We start from the raw sequence: 17,854 nt of genomic DNA on the forward strand, positions 1-17,854 counted from the left end.
TATGGCAGTACATGTTGAGTATGTTTTAGGTAGCTGCTATTGACTTGTACATTGTCTTTCTTAATGTATCCTTAATGAGTCTGGTATTTGGTCCAGGTTTGGTATATCTAAGACTTATTTACTAGCATTAGTTTTTCAGAATTTTAGAAACATTTTTCCATATACAAAGAGTGTTTTATTTAAGATGTTTGAAACATACAGAATAGGCAGTCTTTACATTAGTCAACATTAATTTAAGAACCAAAACATAATTTCACTAATTGTGTTGTCATATTATGTGCTGTCATATTACGAATACATTTGTTTTGCATTTACAATTCTCTCTTTTTACAGTTCCATGAAGTTTCAAGGTTAATGACAATCAAGTCCAAAAAATGTATTCCATATGGCCAATTCTGAATGTTGTCACCGTTGGCTTGCTAATTGGTGCAGATGTTTTTGAAACGTCTTATGGACATTGTCTCCTGCACCACTGTTTCTTCACATTTTGGCTTTCCCCGGGGTCAGCTGGAGGTTCTGCAGTTTCAAGGCCATGCCCATATTCCCATTGATCTTTAGCTTGCCTTGGAAAAAGGCCTTTGGACAAGGGGGCAGGGAGACAGAAAGTGTGTGGTAGAGAAGGAGGAAGAGGTATTAAAAAATACCCTTGTGACAAAAGGGCATGTATACATCTCTCATTGTCATAAACGAGTCATGGGTAGTGCTTAAACACTTTTGTTCCAATTCGTGCACCTATTGGTTTATCTGTGGTTTCAAAATGTTTTCAGCCCTGGTTATGGTTAAACCCTGAATCAAAGGTTCATTGATGATGGCTAGAGGGTATATTAGACATGCACTAACAAACACTCTATACTTTAAATTTGTGAACGGCATCATTAGCTGCCGTGAAGTCACATTTACAGGGGTGTTTACGGCTGTGGCCGGGTTGTTGTGGCATGGATTATGAGAGACATGCCTTACACACACTGGTTAGAAACACAAACAAATTTCAGGCTGTGATTCATTCAATTCAAATCAAAGTGTTAATCTGTTTTAAAGAACTCACCGTTTGTGGATTCAGTTTCCCGGTCATCAAGTCAAGGAGGTCAGCATCTCCCATGGATATTGTGCAGTCAGCTTTTTTCTCTGAAGTGAGAAATGGCAGACCATGATTTGATTCCAGCACATGAACCTCTTGGGTTAACAATGCTATAAAACACTGCAAAAAGGAAACTACAGATTTTACAGACTTTCAAATTCTCTTGTAAGCTTTATTCATTTTGGAAAGTTCTTGCTGAGTGCCTTCACATATGTAGCTCCTGTAGAGCAAGATGCTGGCAACACCAATTAGACGGGTTCACATCCCACACATACCCTCATCCTGATAATTATGTACAAGACGGTCTGCCAAACACTGTAAGTTTACATATGCAGACTTTAAACTGCCAGATTGTTAAGGTGCTGTGTTATTTCCCCCCCATTCCAAAAAACCAAGAGAAACATCATAATTTGGAATGATTTATGTACAGCACCCTGAACTAGTACATTTTTATGTATATGAGATGCAATCAAACATCTTCACGAAACACCAGTGGAGCACGAGCCACAAAAAGCCATAAATTCAGTTATGACGGAAGAGGAATTTATTTGATTTTCATACACATCACTTACAAGATGACTGAAGTTCAGATAGGGGAGTTGCCTGTGTTTTTGCTGGTTATTGTTAAATCTAGCCTTCTTTTGTCCTATCCTCTGTGTGATTCATAGCCTCTTTGTTATAGCCTGCAACCCCTGTTCGTCATTGTGTGCTTTAGTTTGTTTAAGATATATTCCCAGACTCTCCACGTTGTTAAATTGACCATAGACTGTGACTACGACTCCGATTATGGATTTACCCTTAATCAATCTCACTCTTCCGGGCAGTGGTAGCTCAGTGGTTAAGGTACTTGACTTGTAATTGGAATATTGCTGGTTCAAGCCCCACCACTGCCAAGTTGCCAGTGTTGGGCCCCTGAGCAAGACCCTTAACCCTCAACTTGTACTAAGTCAATTTTGGTTAAAAAAGCATCAGCTAAATGCCATAAATGTAAGTATTCTCAGTGTGTGCATCCACCTCCTGATTGCTGCTCGTTACACTCATCCTGCAAATGCCAAGTAGCTTCAGCTGGTTGGGACCAATCCTTTTGGATTGTTTTTTTTTTTTATTCTTTTGGATAATTTTTTTTCTCTCACATTTAAATCCATGTACACCAAACTTGTCTAAGCATGCAGATCGGGCTTTTTATCAGTTGAATCTGCCTGTTTGCACATGCATGCTGTGCTATTCTTTACCCATGCAACCTTATGGGAAAAACCTGCACAGCGAACAAATCAAGGGGCAGATCCTGTTTGCCTGCCCCCAGCACACCCCACAGGAGGGTGAAGGAAACAAGCGCGCACACACACACCTGCGTCGTTGTCCACAGAGCCCTTGCCGTTCTTTACGTCCACAACCCACAGCCCTTCTCTGCCGCCTGGCCCAGCGTTCACTTTAAAGGCAAACACGCCACCCATTTTCTTTACATACACCTCTCCCTCCTGTGTGAAGGAACAGCAAGACACTGAGCTCTGCTGAAACAGTTAGTACCTTGCAGGACAAGACTTGATGCAGGTGAAGTGTTCGTGCAGTGTGTCATTTACAGGTGACAAACACGCTACTTGTCTATGGACTGGTTAATGGCCAGCAACTATGCCTCGAAGACAATAATGACATGGCAAAAACAAAATTCTGCTTTTCAACATGACTACTGAATATTTTAGACAAAACTTATTTTAATTTCATTACAGCTCAGACTTCCTAGACTTAGCTTCCTAAAAACCTGAAAAAGCAATTCTGAATAGAATTCTGTTAGAAAACCTTTTTCTATTAGTCTAGCATGAACATGGACTGGTCATTTTTACCTCCTTAAGTTTCTTCTCAATCTCCTTGAAAACTGCATGAACTTTGAACCCCTCCAAACCACTGGAGGCGCTGGTGGGTACAGCAGCTATCCATGACCTGAGAAACACACAAAGTAGCATTCCCAGAGTTTACATGACATGCATACACGCGTGCGTGTCTGTGTGTGTTATGAGAGTAGTCTAAGGTCCTGGAGCAGCACTGACACACTGTAATAACTTAAAATACTGAGAAAGGGATACAGGTGGTAGCTGGTTGAGAAACATGATATTCTAACAGATAGGACCTGCTCACCTCAAAGCATGAATTAGAATTAGAAACAGCCAAGGGCTCTGTACTACACTTTCAAAAAGTTATCTAGAACACCAATGTTTCAGGTCGTACAAATACAAAGTAGTATTTTATTTCACACACTGTGCAACTATGCTGAACCTCTTCTCTGTAGTTGTTTATAGAGCTACGTGAGCCAATGCAGTGAAGTCGTATGCTCCTTAAGTATAGATTATTAGTAGAGAGTCACCGCTCACCTTGGCTCCTGAGGGAATCCCATCTTGTAAAGAGTGACAACCACAGCACCACCAAGGCCAATATTGTGTTGCAGGGCAACCTTTGCCCCAGGGACCTGTCTCTTACCAGCCTCCCCCCTTAACTGCCAGCATAGCTCTGCACACTGTGCCAGGCCTGACCAATCAAAACAGAGCATGCAGTAAGGTTCAAAGACTCACGAAAGAGTTCATTCCCCCAAGTTCAAAAACTGCAGAGGGAAAGTTCAGAGGACCACAAAAGTAGGTTAAAGTACAGAAGTAATCAAATAAGAGGGATAATCAAAGCCAGACCAAAGTACTCTGGGTGAAGAGGACAGCTCATACCTAAGCATGATTAAGCAGACCAGAATAAATGAACAAAGCCATCTTTAATCAGACTAGAGGCATGTGGGATTATCCTTATTGATAAATATCTTAAACTGGATTTACACTGCAAAGCAGCATGTCAAATGGGTAAATATAGTCTAATACAGATCACAGTGTGCGTCACATTTGGGTAAAGTCTGGTTTGATTTTTGATACCCCTATGGCTTGATCACTTATTCTAAATGAAAATGTTCACAACTCAGACAAGGCCTGATTTATGATGTACAAAAGAACAGCATTTACTCCTACTTATTTAACTAATCATAAAATGAAAGCTTAAATGGGAGTCACTGGGCAAGTTCTAAGCAGAGTGTTCAGCAAGAGAGTTCTACTGAATCAGTCTAATAAACCAATATCAGCAAAAAAAACTAAAAAACAAAAACACCCTCATTGATGAGGATTATTACTTTAATGCCTTAGCCCATAGTGATGCCATCTTCTCTCTCTTACATGACAAACGTTTTCTTTTGAAATAGGCTGCCAAGATGTACATTTATTTACATTTAATCATAAAACACAGAAAGGAGGACACTAACTGGCTTAGGTTAGGCTCTTTCATACTCCAGTAGTGTGCATGGGGTCACTTCAGCCTAGCCATTACTATCTTATCCACTTTAATGAATATAATAGCCTCCATGCATTACTAACTGCCCATTGGAGGCACATCCTAAGCTGTTTCATGCATTGCTAAACAGACAGCAAGCAGAGATGATTTAAGCCTTTAAATAAAACTATAAAATTCAAAAATACATTGTATGAGAAAAGACTACTGCTAAAAGAGAAATGTAAATAAACACTAATATATGGGCATAAACATATGGCACAAACCTCATTGGATTGGCAAAAGTCACATTTGGACTTCCCAATCTCAGCTCCCAGAAAGAGGAGATCAGGAGTGTCCAAGTGATAACTGGTGTATTACTATTACTACAAGAGCGAGTTTAATATTCTCCCAGTCACCACAACATATGGGGCTCAGGGTGAAAAGCCCCCAGTCTGAATTTAAGGTTACAGTGAGACATGGATGGCTCCCCATGCTGGTAGCATTTCTGGATTCTGAGAATGGGTGAGAATTTTAAAGCCTGTTTGGGGGGGGGGGGTTAGGGGAGTTGTACCTGTAGCTCCGAGGGGGTGTCCCTTCGAGATGAGCCCTCCACTAGGGTTAATGACCCACTTGCCCCCATACGTGTTGTCTCCCCTGTCTATGAGCTCCCCAGCCTTTCCTGAAAACAGATCAGGATGTCAGTATGTGCTTTGGCTAAACACAGAAGCCTTGAGCTGTACTTTATTAGCCTTGCCCAAGGGTCCACTGGACAATGCCTGCAGACTGGTTCAAAACAGTTAGCTCAAAGCTGAGCCCTATACTGCAACGGCACACAGCTGGGCAGAGGAGAAACAGCCATCCAACGATGAACCGATCGGAAATACCCTCAGGGCACAGTCCAAGGGCCTCGTAGGTGATAAGTTCATTGGCAGAGAAGCAATCATGGAGCTCAATGACATCAACGTCGGTGGGCATCAGACCCGCTGCTTCATAGCACTTTTTGGCCGCGACGCAACTCATGTCATAGCCAACCTGTGAAGCAAAGCAAGGCTTTTACATGTAGTTTTCACACTGTGTGTGTTCCTGTTTAAGTAACTTAATTTTTTTTTGTTGAAGACAGAAGTAGTGGATCATTTCAGTATTAGTAAGTTAACTTTAAAATGTGACGTTCATCTTACGGGTTAGGGCATTTCACATAGCATCCACACAAAGTTCTCAGTACCTGTTTTTTTTTTTTCTCTCTCTTTCCATGGGTACTGCAGTGACAGTCATTCATCAAACACACTGCTTCTCCTGCCTTGTACTTTAAGAGGCACTATTACTACCAACTATCACCAACTATTACACTTTGGTGTTTTAATCGCAATGTTGGCAAGATTATGCACCCTTTTATATACAAAGTTTTCATAGATACATTCAAAAGCTTCCTCAGGCTAACTCGGATGCCTGTTTCGTTAGCTATTGTAAGCTTAGGTACTGCCTATCCTCCCAAAGACAGGTTACACCTCTGCAGTCAGTCAAATACCTACAAACTAAAAACAATCAAAACAAACCCCACAATATTAAAAAAAAAATTTACAATAAAGAAATAAATGGCAGCAATGACCTAACGCAACAAACATCCCTCAACACTGCAGGCTTTAGAAGGTTCTGATCGGAGTGCCCCACCCTTGCCTGCTCACCATCTTGATGCAGCTGTTCTCGTCAAAGGTGCTGGCGAGGTCAGTGACCATCTCCTGGGCGATGATCTCCACCGCTTTGGCCTGCAGCCCATTCCTCCTCACAAAGGCCTCACTGGCCAGCACGGCAGCCCCGGCCCCATCTGACGTGGGGCTGCGACACACACACAGACCAAGCTAGCACTCTATGGTGTGATTACGGTGCAAGTCTCAACTGGTGTGTGTACCGATCTTGCATACTTAGAAAACTAAAGCTTAATAAACATTTCCCAACATAGACAATAGATATTCATGTTCATCAAGTATAATAAAATCACTTTATTTTATGTGAAACTGCTGTTGTCACTCTAAACGTGAAGGCAAGGTATGCAGGGATGCAATCTAGAGACATGCTTTTAGATCAAGGCCACAAAACTCTTGAATGTTCTTTACACTATGTTCAGTTTAGAGCGCACAAACACACCCTGCACGGACACACAAAGGCCTCTCCTTGTACAAATAAAAAGTCTCAAGTAATCAGCATGCATTTCTGTCTGAACGCACGGCATGCTACCGCCTGTCATACATTATCTTTGTTTTCCTGTTAAAACTTTCTGAACTACCCCACCAATTTTAGATTTACAATTATATCTATGGATTATTACCATATTTAATACAGGTTTGTTAACATGTCAATATTATTAGTCTATTGTTCCCAATGTATGTTGATCCTTACTAAGATAGGCAGAATCCATAGAGCAAACAAAGCGAGCCACCTACCAGCATTGTAAAACTGTGAGGAACTCAAACACTTTACGGGACTTGATGACTTGGTCCAGAGTGTACTCATCCTGAAACTGAGAATAGCTGAAGGGGACAGCGAGAGGGGGAACAAACACTGGGGATCATCAAACAAGCCACTTCTGCTCTCTGCTTATTGTCAAAAGGTAGCACAGGGCAAGAGTGTTAAATTTTTTTTATTTTTTTTAAATCACCAGCTCTCACACAACGGAGAAAAGGCAGATCCTTTTGTTTAACCATGGGAACCTAAGCAGCAGCGATTTATCCGTTTACATTGTGGCTTTCACAAAATCTGCAACATACACACTATAGCTCATTGGATACAAGGTATTTCTACCTTTCCTTTGTACCTTATTAGCCATTTGTTCCTAAACATCTAAGAGTTTAATCTTTACTGCCTTTTGAGGACACTCAGTCCCGTAACCAAAACTACCAACAGCTGCTAGCATAGTACCAGCTCACTTGCCGTTAATAGACAGATGGTAAATGCTGATTAATTTGTTCAAACTGCCTTGAGGTCAAATCTACCACAGGCTTAATGTGGATTTAGAGCATAATTCTATCTATTCGATTCTAAAAGCAAAGTTTGTGGGGGAATAAAGCAGCAGGCAAAGTTGTTTATAACAGACATTCCGAACAACACACGCAGTCCTCGGTTTGCTGACAGAACTTACGGGTTGTTCGTGGAATGCTTATGGTTCTTCCAGGCAATTTTGGCAAAGTGTTCTGGCTTGGTGCCTAGAACAATCAATATGCACAATGTCAGTTTGCTACCAAATGCCTACAGGTAGCCATGTGACATGTAATGGTATTTCTAGAGCTTTTGGCTATTTGAGAAAAAAAGCACAAGAATTAAGAATCCTTAGGTAATATTCTTAGGTCAGGAATAGCTCATTTTAAATTCAGCAGAACTACTGAAATTGGTTGAGCAGTGTTTAGCACCATCTGTTGGAGAAAATAATTTCATGCAGCTGTAACTTCAAAACAGATTTTATTCAAGCCTTGCCTTGAAAGTTTGTAATGTCTTACCATACTTCTCCATGTGCTCCCTGCCGGCGTTCCCAAACATCTGAGGTGCGGCTGGGGCTGCCACCATCCCGTATCGGTTGAGCATCACTTCCATGTGCCTGTCCATGGGATTGGTCCTGTCCATGTACTGCACGATCACAGCCGTGTTGAGATGGTGGAAGAGAAATGCTGCTGTGCTTCTTTCCTGATGAGGTTGGGAGCTGTGCGACCTACCTTAGAGGACAACGAACCTCTCTCCATCTTCTCAAAGCCCAAGGCAAGCACGCATTCAGCCAATCCTGCAAAGCAATGCCCCTGCATGTGAAGCATGCATTTGAAGCAATAAGGGAACATTTAATGTTACTTCTAAGAGGTTCTCTGAAGCTCATCTTTGTGACAATATGTGGGCCAGCATACCTCCCTGGATGAGCTGGCGGGCCATGAAGAGGGCCGTGGAGCCAGTGGAACAGTTGTTGTTGACGTTGATTATAGGAATGCCCGACAAACCCAGGCTGTGGTAAATAGCCCTCTGGCCACATGTGGAGTCACCTTCAGAAAAGCAGGCAAAAGAAACATAACCTATTCGGTGGTGTGGTACAGCATAACAGAAATAAGCAATGGTGTCAAAATTAAGAGATGGAAGCATGGTAGCTACGGAGATGGGGTACCATATACATAGCCCACACAGGCTTGCTGTACAGCAGAGTATGGAACTCCTGCGTCTGCCAAAGCCTTTTCTCCTAAAAGAGATGCCAAGAGAAGTCAAGTCAGAAAAGGTACAGGTTTCTATTCCTCCACAGTTTCAACATTCCTAATAAAGAAAAGAAAAGGTATACCTGCTTCTTTGGCCATGTCTGGATAATCACCATCTCTTGCCCCTGGCTTATCAAACTGGTAATATACAGAAAGATATTGCAGTTTATTCAAACAGTTCAGAGACTACACCTAAACTTGACACGAGAGGTCGCTCTGATTTCTGAGACATTAATGGCACGTGTAATCTAGATCTCTATGATCGATAACCCACCATCATGCAACAACAGCCTTGAACTCTGTACTCAGTTGAAGTTACATGAATAACAGGAGCAATATTTTATTAACATTATATTAATGCTAATCTTGATGAGGTCCACGAAACAATTTCTACTTTTTTATACTGCTGTACGATCACTATAATTTTCCATAGTTGGCTAGCTAACATCCTAAGAAAGTATAAGTGAACTCCACATAATCTCATCCTTATTCTTAAATATCCGCCTGTTCCTCGCAGTAGGTAGCTAGTTAGCTAGTTGGTATATTATGCTGTTCTGGACACCGAGGATAGTTAACGCTAGCTATCGTAGCTATTTTCTGTAGTGAAACAACTATAGACAGATCTGTGCAACGACTCGATTATTTGACAGCTAAGCTAACTAGCTAGCTTAGCTAAGACACATACATTAGCCAATGGAGGTCATCTTAATTTTTAATTTTCCATGTTATTTTATGGCCAATACACATTGTAGCTACACAGCATCCTCATAAAAGGGCTTAATTTGCTTCTTCAGCTAACCTAAGATATTTAGGTTAGCTAAGATAACGCTAGCTACACGAGCCAGCAAAGTAGTTAAATAGCTAGCTAACAATTACTAATAAACTGAGTAATAACATTTTTTTTTTTTTTTTTTTTTTACCTTTGTCATCCCCACTCCGACAACAAATACTCTGTTCTTTGCGGGACTCATTTTTAAAATGTTGTGATATACCATACTTCAGCGTGTCCTGCACGACAGACGCGAACTACAGGTGACCCTTCGCTTGGCCCACTTTAAACTTTAAACAGCGAGGTGACGTGTGTGGCGACGTCTGCACGTGCACAAGACTGGCTTTTTTCCTCTGCAAAATTAAATCCCATTTCGTAGTTCCTGTGCTCTTTCTCCGACCTCAGTGAGTCCTTGAAACACATTTTCATGCAATAATAAAGACTTAAAGATAACTGAGTGTACATGACTTATTTATGGAAGTGAAACCTGTTCAACGATGAATACATTAGTATTTACGCAAACCAGAAGCAATTCATTTTATAAATGGTTTACAATTTTTTGTTCTCACTCTCTCTCTCACACACACACACACACACACACACACACACACACACACACACACACACACACACACACACACAACTAAGACTACTGCTACTACTACTACTACTAATAAAATTACTACCAAGCTTTATTGTTTCTGCAAATCATCAGGTACTGCTCTTTAGTTCTACACAAAGAATGTTGCTAGCCCTAGGTACATAAAGCATCCATTTAATCAACCAGGTTATCAGCAAGAATATCAAAAGCAAATATTTATAAATGGTCTTCCTTTAGGGTTCTTCCTGATTCACCTCTAGTCATCTTCACCAAATATCTCAACACTTGATGAACTGATGTGTCACCTCATAGATCCCTACGGACTCACTGGCCTTTTCATCATAATCAGTCCAATCCTGAAACATGAAAAGAAAGCTATTATTACATAATTACATGATCTCATGGAATGTCATGGAATCATTTTTAATGAAAGCAAACTCCTACCTTCTCTTGAAGATTAATTTCAGAGAACTGAGTGGTCGTCTCAGCCCCACTGGCAGCAAATCCAGCCTGTGATGAAATGGAGTGTAAGTGTATAGCACAAGACATCTTGGACTGCTAGATCTTGGATTGGATTGTGATTGGATGAGGTCAAAGGGATAACTCAGATACATATACCCCGAAAGCTAATTTATGAAAAATGACAACACACTTTTGTAAGTTGAGTGTCTGCCAAATGCTGTAAATGTAAGAAAAAGGTTACACCTCTAAATACATGCAGTAGGTCAACTGGTCTCAAGAGCTTTTATCCTTTATTCATTACTGATTTAAAATTCAAAAATCTCTCACCTGAGGTTGAAAATCCACTGGCTCTAGACCTCGACACTCAAACTGGACCATAGTCTTAAACCTTTCACTATTCTCCAACTTCAGGTACAATGAAAATAAAGTCAAAGACGTAGTCAAGAAACTTCATTTGGTATCAAATACAATTTTTTTTTGTTTGACTTACATTATATGGTGTAATGGTGTCCCTCAGGATATCTGTAGGAGAAATTCTGTGCTACACTTTTATTGTGCAAAATCTACAATGCAACTCTAAAAAAGGGTTTCATATCTAATCTTAATTTTGACATTTCCACAGAAGCTCTAGAACAATCCAATCCTAAGGAACCCTAACAATCCACATTTCCACTATCACAGATCCCAACACCACTGTACCAGGTACTCTTGATTGCTTGACTGGGGTAGCTAGAAGCTATGGCAGAGCAAAATTGTGGATCATAGGGGCTGAGCAAGGAGGAATGGATGGGGAAAGATTTCTCTCAATAGTCTGAGTGATTCTTATTAATTTATGTCCATTTTTATTTTTAAAAACAGCAAAAAGAAAAACACACACACAGGCCCTGACTAGACTGGACTGCAGCACAGCACAGGGACTCATTCATGCATAAAATTCATAACATCACTGTAATATCACTGCTATAAAGTGGCTCTAAATTTTAGTATGATATCAATTCTTATTGCTATAGAATAAAAGTTATCTATCCAGTTTAAGATCTTGAAATAGAACGTTACACGGATTTTAAAAGACATTTCAGAGCTGAGAAAGGAAGGTTTATGTACTCTTTGTGATGAGGCTCAATTTCCCCCAAGCTTATGGCAAACTGCTACAGTTCCAATTAAAAGTGAGAGATCACCAAAACTATAAATCTATTTGATTCTTGAACCCTGGATCAGGCATTAATCATGATCCACCTATGCAAAGTCTATACCACGTTTCTGCATTTATTAAAAGAATGCAAAGTCAAAAGCATTTGCTTACCTATTGAGTTTTCCCGGGAACACAGCTTACATCTCTGAACCATGCTAGCACTGCCTCTACCTCCTTTGAGTGGCATACTGTCCTGAGGAAATCTTTACATCAGTAATGCATACAGGCATACAATAAATCACTCATGACACCGCCAAACAAAAAACTTATTTCTTCGTTCCTAAATGTTACACTTTTCAGCATTCGGTTTTTTTTTAGATAAAATGTAAAAGAAATGTTAAAATATTACATATTTTACATAGTAATGAATATTACATCATACCATTAAGGTGATATATTGCCATTTATCAGTGACTTCACCGCAATTCCCACACTTGAGCTGCACAAAAAAAGTAAAGTACACGAATATGAAGTGATGACTGACTTAGAACAACGGGCATCTTGCCATTTATTGAGAGGCATACAACTTCCATACGATACAACACTGATACAATGCAATCGCATCAGCAACTCCACACTCAAGTAGCTAGGTTAGCTAACTAATTGCTAGATAGTTAGCTATCGTACTAACTAAACATTACCATATGTAACTCAAAACAACAATGTTTTACTGAACATTGAATGTCTACTACTAATTATGAATACTCGCCAAAGAAAAACGACTAATGTGTTGCATCGATATCTATAGTCACATTTGATTTACACATTAACTTGTTAGTTAGCTAGCTAGCCAAGTTGAACAATATGCCTGAACTTACCTTTAAATACCAGCGAAAATCATCCCCGTCAGGTCTGACATTGGTAACATTCTCCAAAGTTGCTTTAAATTGCAACCCAAATTTCTACAGGAACAAAGGTAACTTGTACATTAATTCTGTAGGCCTCCATTGCAAGCAGACACATGTAAGAGCCACAACAGCAAACCTACCCCCATTTTGGTACGTAGAGCATGTGCGTAAATATGCTATTCAAGAAATAGATATGCGTAATAAGTGTGCGCTTTAGCACGCCATCTAATGCTCATCTTAAGGTATAACACCATGTGTGCCGTGATCTCGTACGCATCAAACTAGTTCCACTGCGCATGGGACAAAAAGGGGAGGAACATTTAATTCATTTAGTTTTCAAACCATTTATTTCTTCTTAGTACTTTAGTCATTTTAAAAATCACACCTACATTCTTTGGCAAAAGATTTAATCTACATTTAATCTAATCTCTGAATAAAACATAGTTCAGAGATTGAACGTACTAATCAAAATTCAAGTAATCATACTGCAGAATGATCTTTTTACCATATACTGGAAATAACATATAGCCAGTATGTATAAGATGTTAATATAACACCCTGACAGTTATTGTGAGGTATTTGTCTCCTACTACACATTATACACATCAGATACCAGTTTACATTTAACCAAGTATTAATTTGATTGTTAACTTTAGGGTACACGACCAATGAAGCGTCAACATCACAAAACTGTTTGTAGGCTGTAATAAATGCAGCATCTTATAAATACTCCCAAATTCATGCTCACATCAGGAAAATGGTTGCAAAACACTGGCACAATGTAAGGCTTCAGGCTTAACAGTCAAAACCAAAATCTCTAGTGGCATCAAAAGCAAGATAAAGGTATCTTAAATTGCAGGTTTCGTAGGCTTTTGACCCCAGACGAAGTTCTAAATCTACAAAACAAAAGTACCTCTAAAATGTGACTGTCAGAACAACAAAGGCACAGCCAAATCCTCAGTCCCATCCAAAGATTTATGCATTTTTCCTGAGCTCTAACTTCAAGATGCTTCCATACACACACCCTTTAACAATTGTTATCCCAATTTAAACCACTGGTAGTGTTTTAATTCTTAGCCATACAACAACAATCATTTATTTTCTACAAGTAGTTACAGAAGGAGTGGACAATAACACTACTTATGCACATCATACAACTTTCAAAAAACAGAAAGCATTTTAAACCTTGATCTAGGTAAATAAAACAAGTAAAAGCTGACGATCATTTTCACAAGAGCAACAGCAATGTCAACATACTTCAGAATCACAAGCACGACAAAATCTGTTCATCTCTAGCATATATACTTTCTTCTATTTGAGGAAAGGACACTCAGTTTCATTACACAGTCCAGCCCTGCCCTCCCCACAAGAAAGGGTTCCCAGCAGGGTCAGTGAGGCCTGCTGGACTCAGATGTCCTTTGTTGTCTGGGTGATCCATGTTCATTCATAAAGTCATTATATCGTTTGTTGAATCCACCATTTAGAATGTCCTGGATGTGCTGCACAATGAGGTTTATTGCCACTGCAAAAACAGGCAAGGAAAAGGTCTTTGTAATTCTCACCAAGTATCAAATATGAGCAACACAAAGTAAAAACTGGCAAGTTTACAACCTTTAGGATTTTCAAAGTATACTTCATGTCCAATATTTTGATGTAAAAACTAACCAAAACCACAGGAGGCAGTGTAATTTTAAAGTCTTTCAAAGCAAGCAAATATACTTTATTCGGTGTGTCCATACCAAGATCGAGGCAAACTGGTTGCCTTTGCCCTCATCTCAGACTCACCAAGATTGTCTTCTCCACGTGGGATGATGACGTCAGCATATTTCTTTGTCTGGAAAAAGGCAAGGCTTTACTTTACTTTCAGGCCCACATGGAAATTACATGAGTGAAAAAGAAACTATGTCTATTAAAACTTCCACATTTTATGAACGAAAGGCTCAACATAAAGAAATGTGTGACTCACTCAATTTCCCCCTTGTCGCTACCGATACTGTTCCCAATTCTAATGTCTTGAGTTTGGTTGAGAAGAACACAAGCAATGGGTTGCCAGTACTTGAATAGGAGTGCTTTGACTATGTAATGGTGCACTTGTTCATATAAAACACTTTACCTACCTCAGTTTTAGATAGCAAAACAAAGAAATAGCTTAGCATACCAGTTCAAAGGTAAACAAAGTCAGATACTCACTGGAAGGCAGAATTCTTCAAAGGCTGGCTTGACAAAAGTGATGTACTGAGTCAAAACTTGCTCCAGTTCCCTACCCCTCTCATTGATGTCCCGAAGAACTAACACACAAGCAAATGGGGAACTTTTAGCAGTCACTTGAAAATGCAGCCTGCAGGGCATGTTACCGAAAGGGATTACAGGAGCTGGAGAGGTCAAATGGATACCGCCACCCAACATAAACGTACAATGCTCCTACCTCTGCGGGAGAGACGCGTGTCTGGATCAGTGTCCACAAACAGTTTCATCTGGAATAGATCCCGGATCTCCTGCGTGTAGAATATGAGAATACCCTCAAAGAGAACTACATCTGCTGGGTACAGAGTCACAAATTCGTCTTTCCTGCAGAGGGTCATGAGAATTTATGCTCATTAGTTTGATACACAAAGCTCTGTGAAAGAAAGCTAGTCAGACTTTTACTTTGGAAAGATCATCAAGTCTTTCTTGACGGTATCAAATAACTATCCAATGGATAAGAACAAATAAATCAACTTTTGCATCAGCTCTCCCATCTGATCAACCATGGTACTAGCTATATTTGTATGAACCTGCAGAAGTCTACAATAAATCAAAATTCAACATAATGTTAATTTAAAAGCAAATTAAGCATGACAACAGGGCCAACCTGGAATGAGTAACAAAGTCATACACTGGGATCTGAACCTTTTCTCCCTGCATAATGTCACAGAGGGTCTTCATGATGAGCTCATTGTCAAAAGCGTCTTGGGGATGGGTGGTGTTGGGAAATCAAACGTAAGAAAAAAGTACTGAGAAATCAAATTAATCTATTAGCATGACAGTGATTCATGTGCTTAATGGACTGAATTTGCAGGAACCCAATCGGTTTTTCAAGATGATATAAGGTTATACTGCAATATTACACTAGTCCGTCCAAACACAGTTACTGTATTACCGGGGTGATCAAAGTTGAACTGTCCCTTAATTGCCTTGGCCTTCTGTTCGGGAGTGAGCTCTTTGTAGAAGCTGTCCTGGCTGAGGATAGCTACTTGACGCTGGCGATGGTCAATCTTATTCTGGCCCAGGAGTTCCATAATCTTTGCACATACTGAAGACTGTAGAAGTACAGCAAAGGATAAACATTCAGTGATTAGTCATGGTATTTAGGCAAAACTGTCACTGACCAACAAGTAAAGGAATGTGGTGTGCTATTTACAAGATTAAAGCAGGATTTGAACACATGGAGCAGCAGGCTGCAGGGGCTACAATTCTTCTGCATCTTCAACAGCATATAAGAGGAACTAAGGATATCAAAACTGGAGACTCATTTGGAAAGGAAATGACATCTTTAGTGTTGCTTGTAATTCTATAAATCAAATATCTGTGATTTCTAATCTGTTGATCCATTCTGTGACTGTCTAGCATACATCCTTATACTCCTCTAGTTTATTAAAATTACTTATCCTTTATTCTCTCTATTTGTTTTCAGACCTGCATATGAAATTCAAAATAAGCTCGGATCATTAGGGGCAAACCAAAAACTTAATGAAATTCTCAAGAAGTAAGATGCATCAGTTTTAACAACATGACAGGGGAAACAAAACTTTAAAACCAGCAAAGACCACCCGTCTTTGTAGGCTACTGGGTCTGGTTTCACGTCTCGGAGTGTATGTAAAAGCACAAACAATAGCGGAAAAGTACCGTGATTTTAACCTTACCTCGTTGGGCCCTCGCCCACGATTTTGTCTGGCCTGGCAGCTTGACGTAAAGAATGGGATTGAGTTTGTGGCATCCGCCACTGGACTAGGCGAGTGGGTCACCAGGCGAAAGGAGAGTGTGGAGCACTCCCAGAACACCGTGTGACTCTCTGCAGACTTAGTTTAAATGCAATGCTGAATAATTGGTTTGTGTGCATGTCTTGGTTGAGTTTTTTCGACTTTTACAATTCCAACGTGTTAATGTTCTACTGTCTTCGTGTTTCGCTTGTCTTTTAGTGACCCGTCCCCCTCTAGGTCTACAAGTTTCCTTTTCTGCTTTGTGTACAGTGTGAGCCTTTTTAAATACTTCACATAGCAAAAACAGCCGATCCTTCAACAGATATGGCTTTCTCTGGTTCTTATTCCGCACCCACGCCAAGTGATCCAGACGAGCTAGCTGATCCACACGTGGGTCCAATTCAAAGACCTAAAGGGATGCAGCTTACCGCAGTTGAGGTCATAAATAAAGTAAAACGACAATATCAGCGTCTGATTCAACGTAAACAAAAATAATTTGGTTAATGTTAGTTAACGAGCTAAATAATCGCAAAACCCGAGAATAATTCTTGCCACGTGGACGTTCTACCCAGACCAAGAGAGATGATGGGTAGATAGTGCAGGATGATGCCTGCCTTGTCCTGTTATTTGCGAGATTTCCTGTTATTTTAGCTAACTAAATAGCTGTGCTAGTTTAGTTAGCTATGCAAGCTACCCGTTACTTGGCTGGAAATTCCGATACGTTTCAAGTAAAGCAGCCAACCTTGTATATTTGTACAGTTAGCAAAAACCTCAGAGTGGGTTGGAAAAGACAAATGAATTATACGTTTCAACTTTAAAGCTAGATAGACGTCTCAATTTAGTCCCATATTCTGAAATAAAGTTTAACTTACACAAAAGCCACGAGGTCGGACTTGACCCTATATGTGCGATTCAAAACACGAAACAACGGCCATCAGCGAAAGTAGCCAGGGCGCAAACATTCAATCGGACACGATGAAGCACGCACCTTTCCGCTGGCAGTGCCCCCAGAAACACCGATAAGAAAAGGTTGTCTGATCGTGGAGTCATTCTCCGCTTGGTTCCAGAGCCGTGTTTCACTGTAGCCGGCCATGCTTGCACACTAATCTGAACATCAGTGGCGCGCCGGTAACGTTAACGGATACAGCCCCCCTCTCCTCCAGTCATCTTCCACCGTTTTGCAAATTCAAATTTCATGTTTATCAGAACGCATGTGCAATAGATATGGAAGTTTATATTAGATTATGCAACGCTCTCTAATTATATTGCTTAAAAGTGGACCACAAAACTATAAACTATTTTTTAAAAATATGTTTACGGAGTAAATCTGAATGACGTATTTAATGATGACCAATAAGCAGTGACTTGAGCTGCTCCGCCCTTATGCCGCCTTCAATTCTGCTTCGGAAATTCCTACTTAGTAGTTCGGAG

General features: G+C 40.2%; 3 protein-coding genes across 12 annotated transcripts; all 3 read right to left on the reverse strand.

Moving 5' to 3' along the window:
• Positions 1–152: 152 nt before the first annotated feature.
• On the reverse strand, positions 153–9,817 carry scp2a (sterol carrier protein 2a). The gene is made up of 16 exons (XM_026998360.3): positions 9,513–9,817; positions 8,676–8,730; positions 8,508–8,579; positions 8,257–8,388; positions 8,074–8,138; positions 7,861–7,987; positions 7,506–7,569; positions 6,811–6,897; positions 6,055–6,205; positions 5,257–5,404; positions 4,944–5,051; positions 3,445–3,598; positions 2,920–3,016; positions 2,427–2,556; positions 1,046–1,125; positions 153–576 (listed from the first exon to the last, which is right to left on the reverse strand). The coding sequence occupies exons 1-16, from the start codon at positions 9,585–9,587 to the stop codon at positions 481–483; spliced, it is 1,641 nt and encodes a 546-aa protein (XP_026854161.2). The 5' UTR covers positions 9,588–9,817; the 3' UTR covers positions 153–480.
• A 113-nt stretch (positions 9,818–9,930) lies between these two features.
• Positions 9,931–12,649, reverse strand: czib (CXXC motif containing zinc binding protein). Its single transcript, XM_035536375.2, has 8 exons — positions 12,605–12,649; positions 12,435–12,518; positions 11,999–12,055; positions 11,728–11,809; positions 10,915–10,946; positions 10,752–10,829; positions 10,407–10,472; positions 9,931–10,318 (listed from the first exon to the last, which is right to left on the reverse strand). The coding sequence occupies exons 1-8, from the start codon at positions 12,608–12,610 to the stop codon at positions 10,241–10,243; spliced, it is 483 nt and encodes a 160-aa protein (XP_035392268.1). The 5' UTR covers positions 12,611–12,649; the 3' UTR covers positions 9,931–10,240.
• Positions 12,650–12,922: 273 nt separating this feature from the next.
• Positions 12,923–17,672, reverse strand: uck2b (uridine-cytidine kinase 2b). 10 transcript variants are annotated; one of them, XR_014118795.1, is made up of 9 exons: positions 16,367–17,521; positions 15,865–15,949; positions 15,604–15,763; positions 15,316–15,412; positions 14,890–15,032; positions 14,655–14,752; positions 14,431–14,476; positions 14,204–14,298; positions 13,847–13,986 (listed from the first exon to the last, which is right to left on the reverse strand). XR_014118795.1 is itself a non-coding variant. In XM_081703138.1 (9 exons), exons 1-8 carry the CDS (start codon positions 16,438–16,440, stop codon positions 14,282–14,284), a joined length of 720 nt encoding a protein of 239 aa, XP_081559264.1. In that variant the 5' UTR covers positions 16,441–17,521; the 3' UTR covers positions 13,847–13,986; positions 14,250–14,281. The 10 variants fall into 10 exon arrangements, 9 of the variants coding, with proteins under 9 accessions (XP_081559260.1, XP_081559263.1, XP_081559261.1 ...); XM_081703138.1 differs by having other exon boundaries at positions 14,250–14,298; XM_081703134.1 differs by lacking the exon at positions 14,431–14,476 and having other exon boundaries at positions 12,923–13,986; positions 14,250–14,298; positions 17,412–17,618.
• Between the last annotated feature and the right edge of the window lie 182 nt (positions 17,673–17,854).

This window comes from Electrophorus electricus, chromosome 20 (genome assembly GCF_041902795.1).
Source record: "Electrophorus electricus isolate QZ-2024a chromosome 20, ASM4190279v1, whole genome shotgun sequence".
NCBI lineage: Eukaryota > Metazoa > Chordata > Actinopteri > Gymnotiformes > Gymnotidae > Electrophorus > Electrophorus electricus.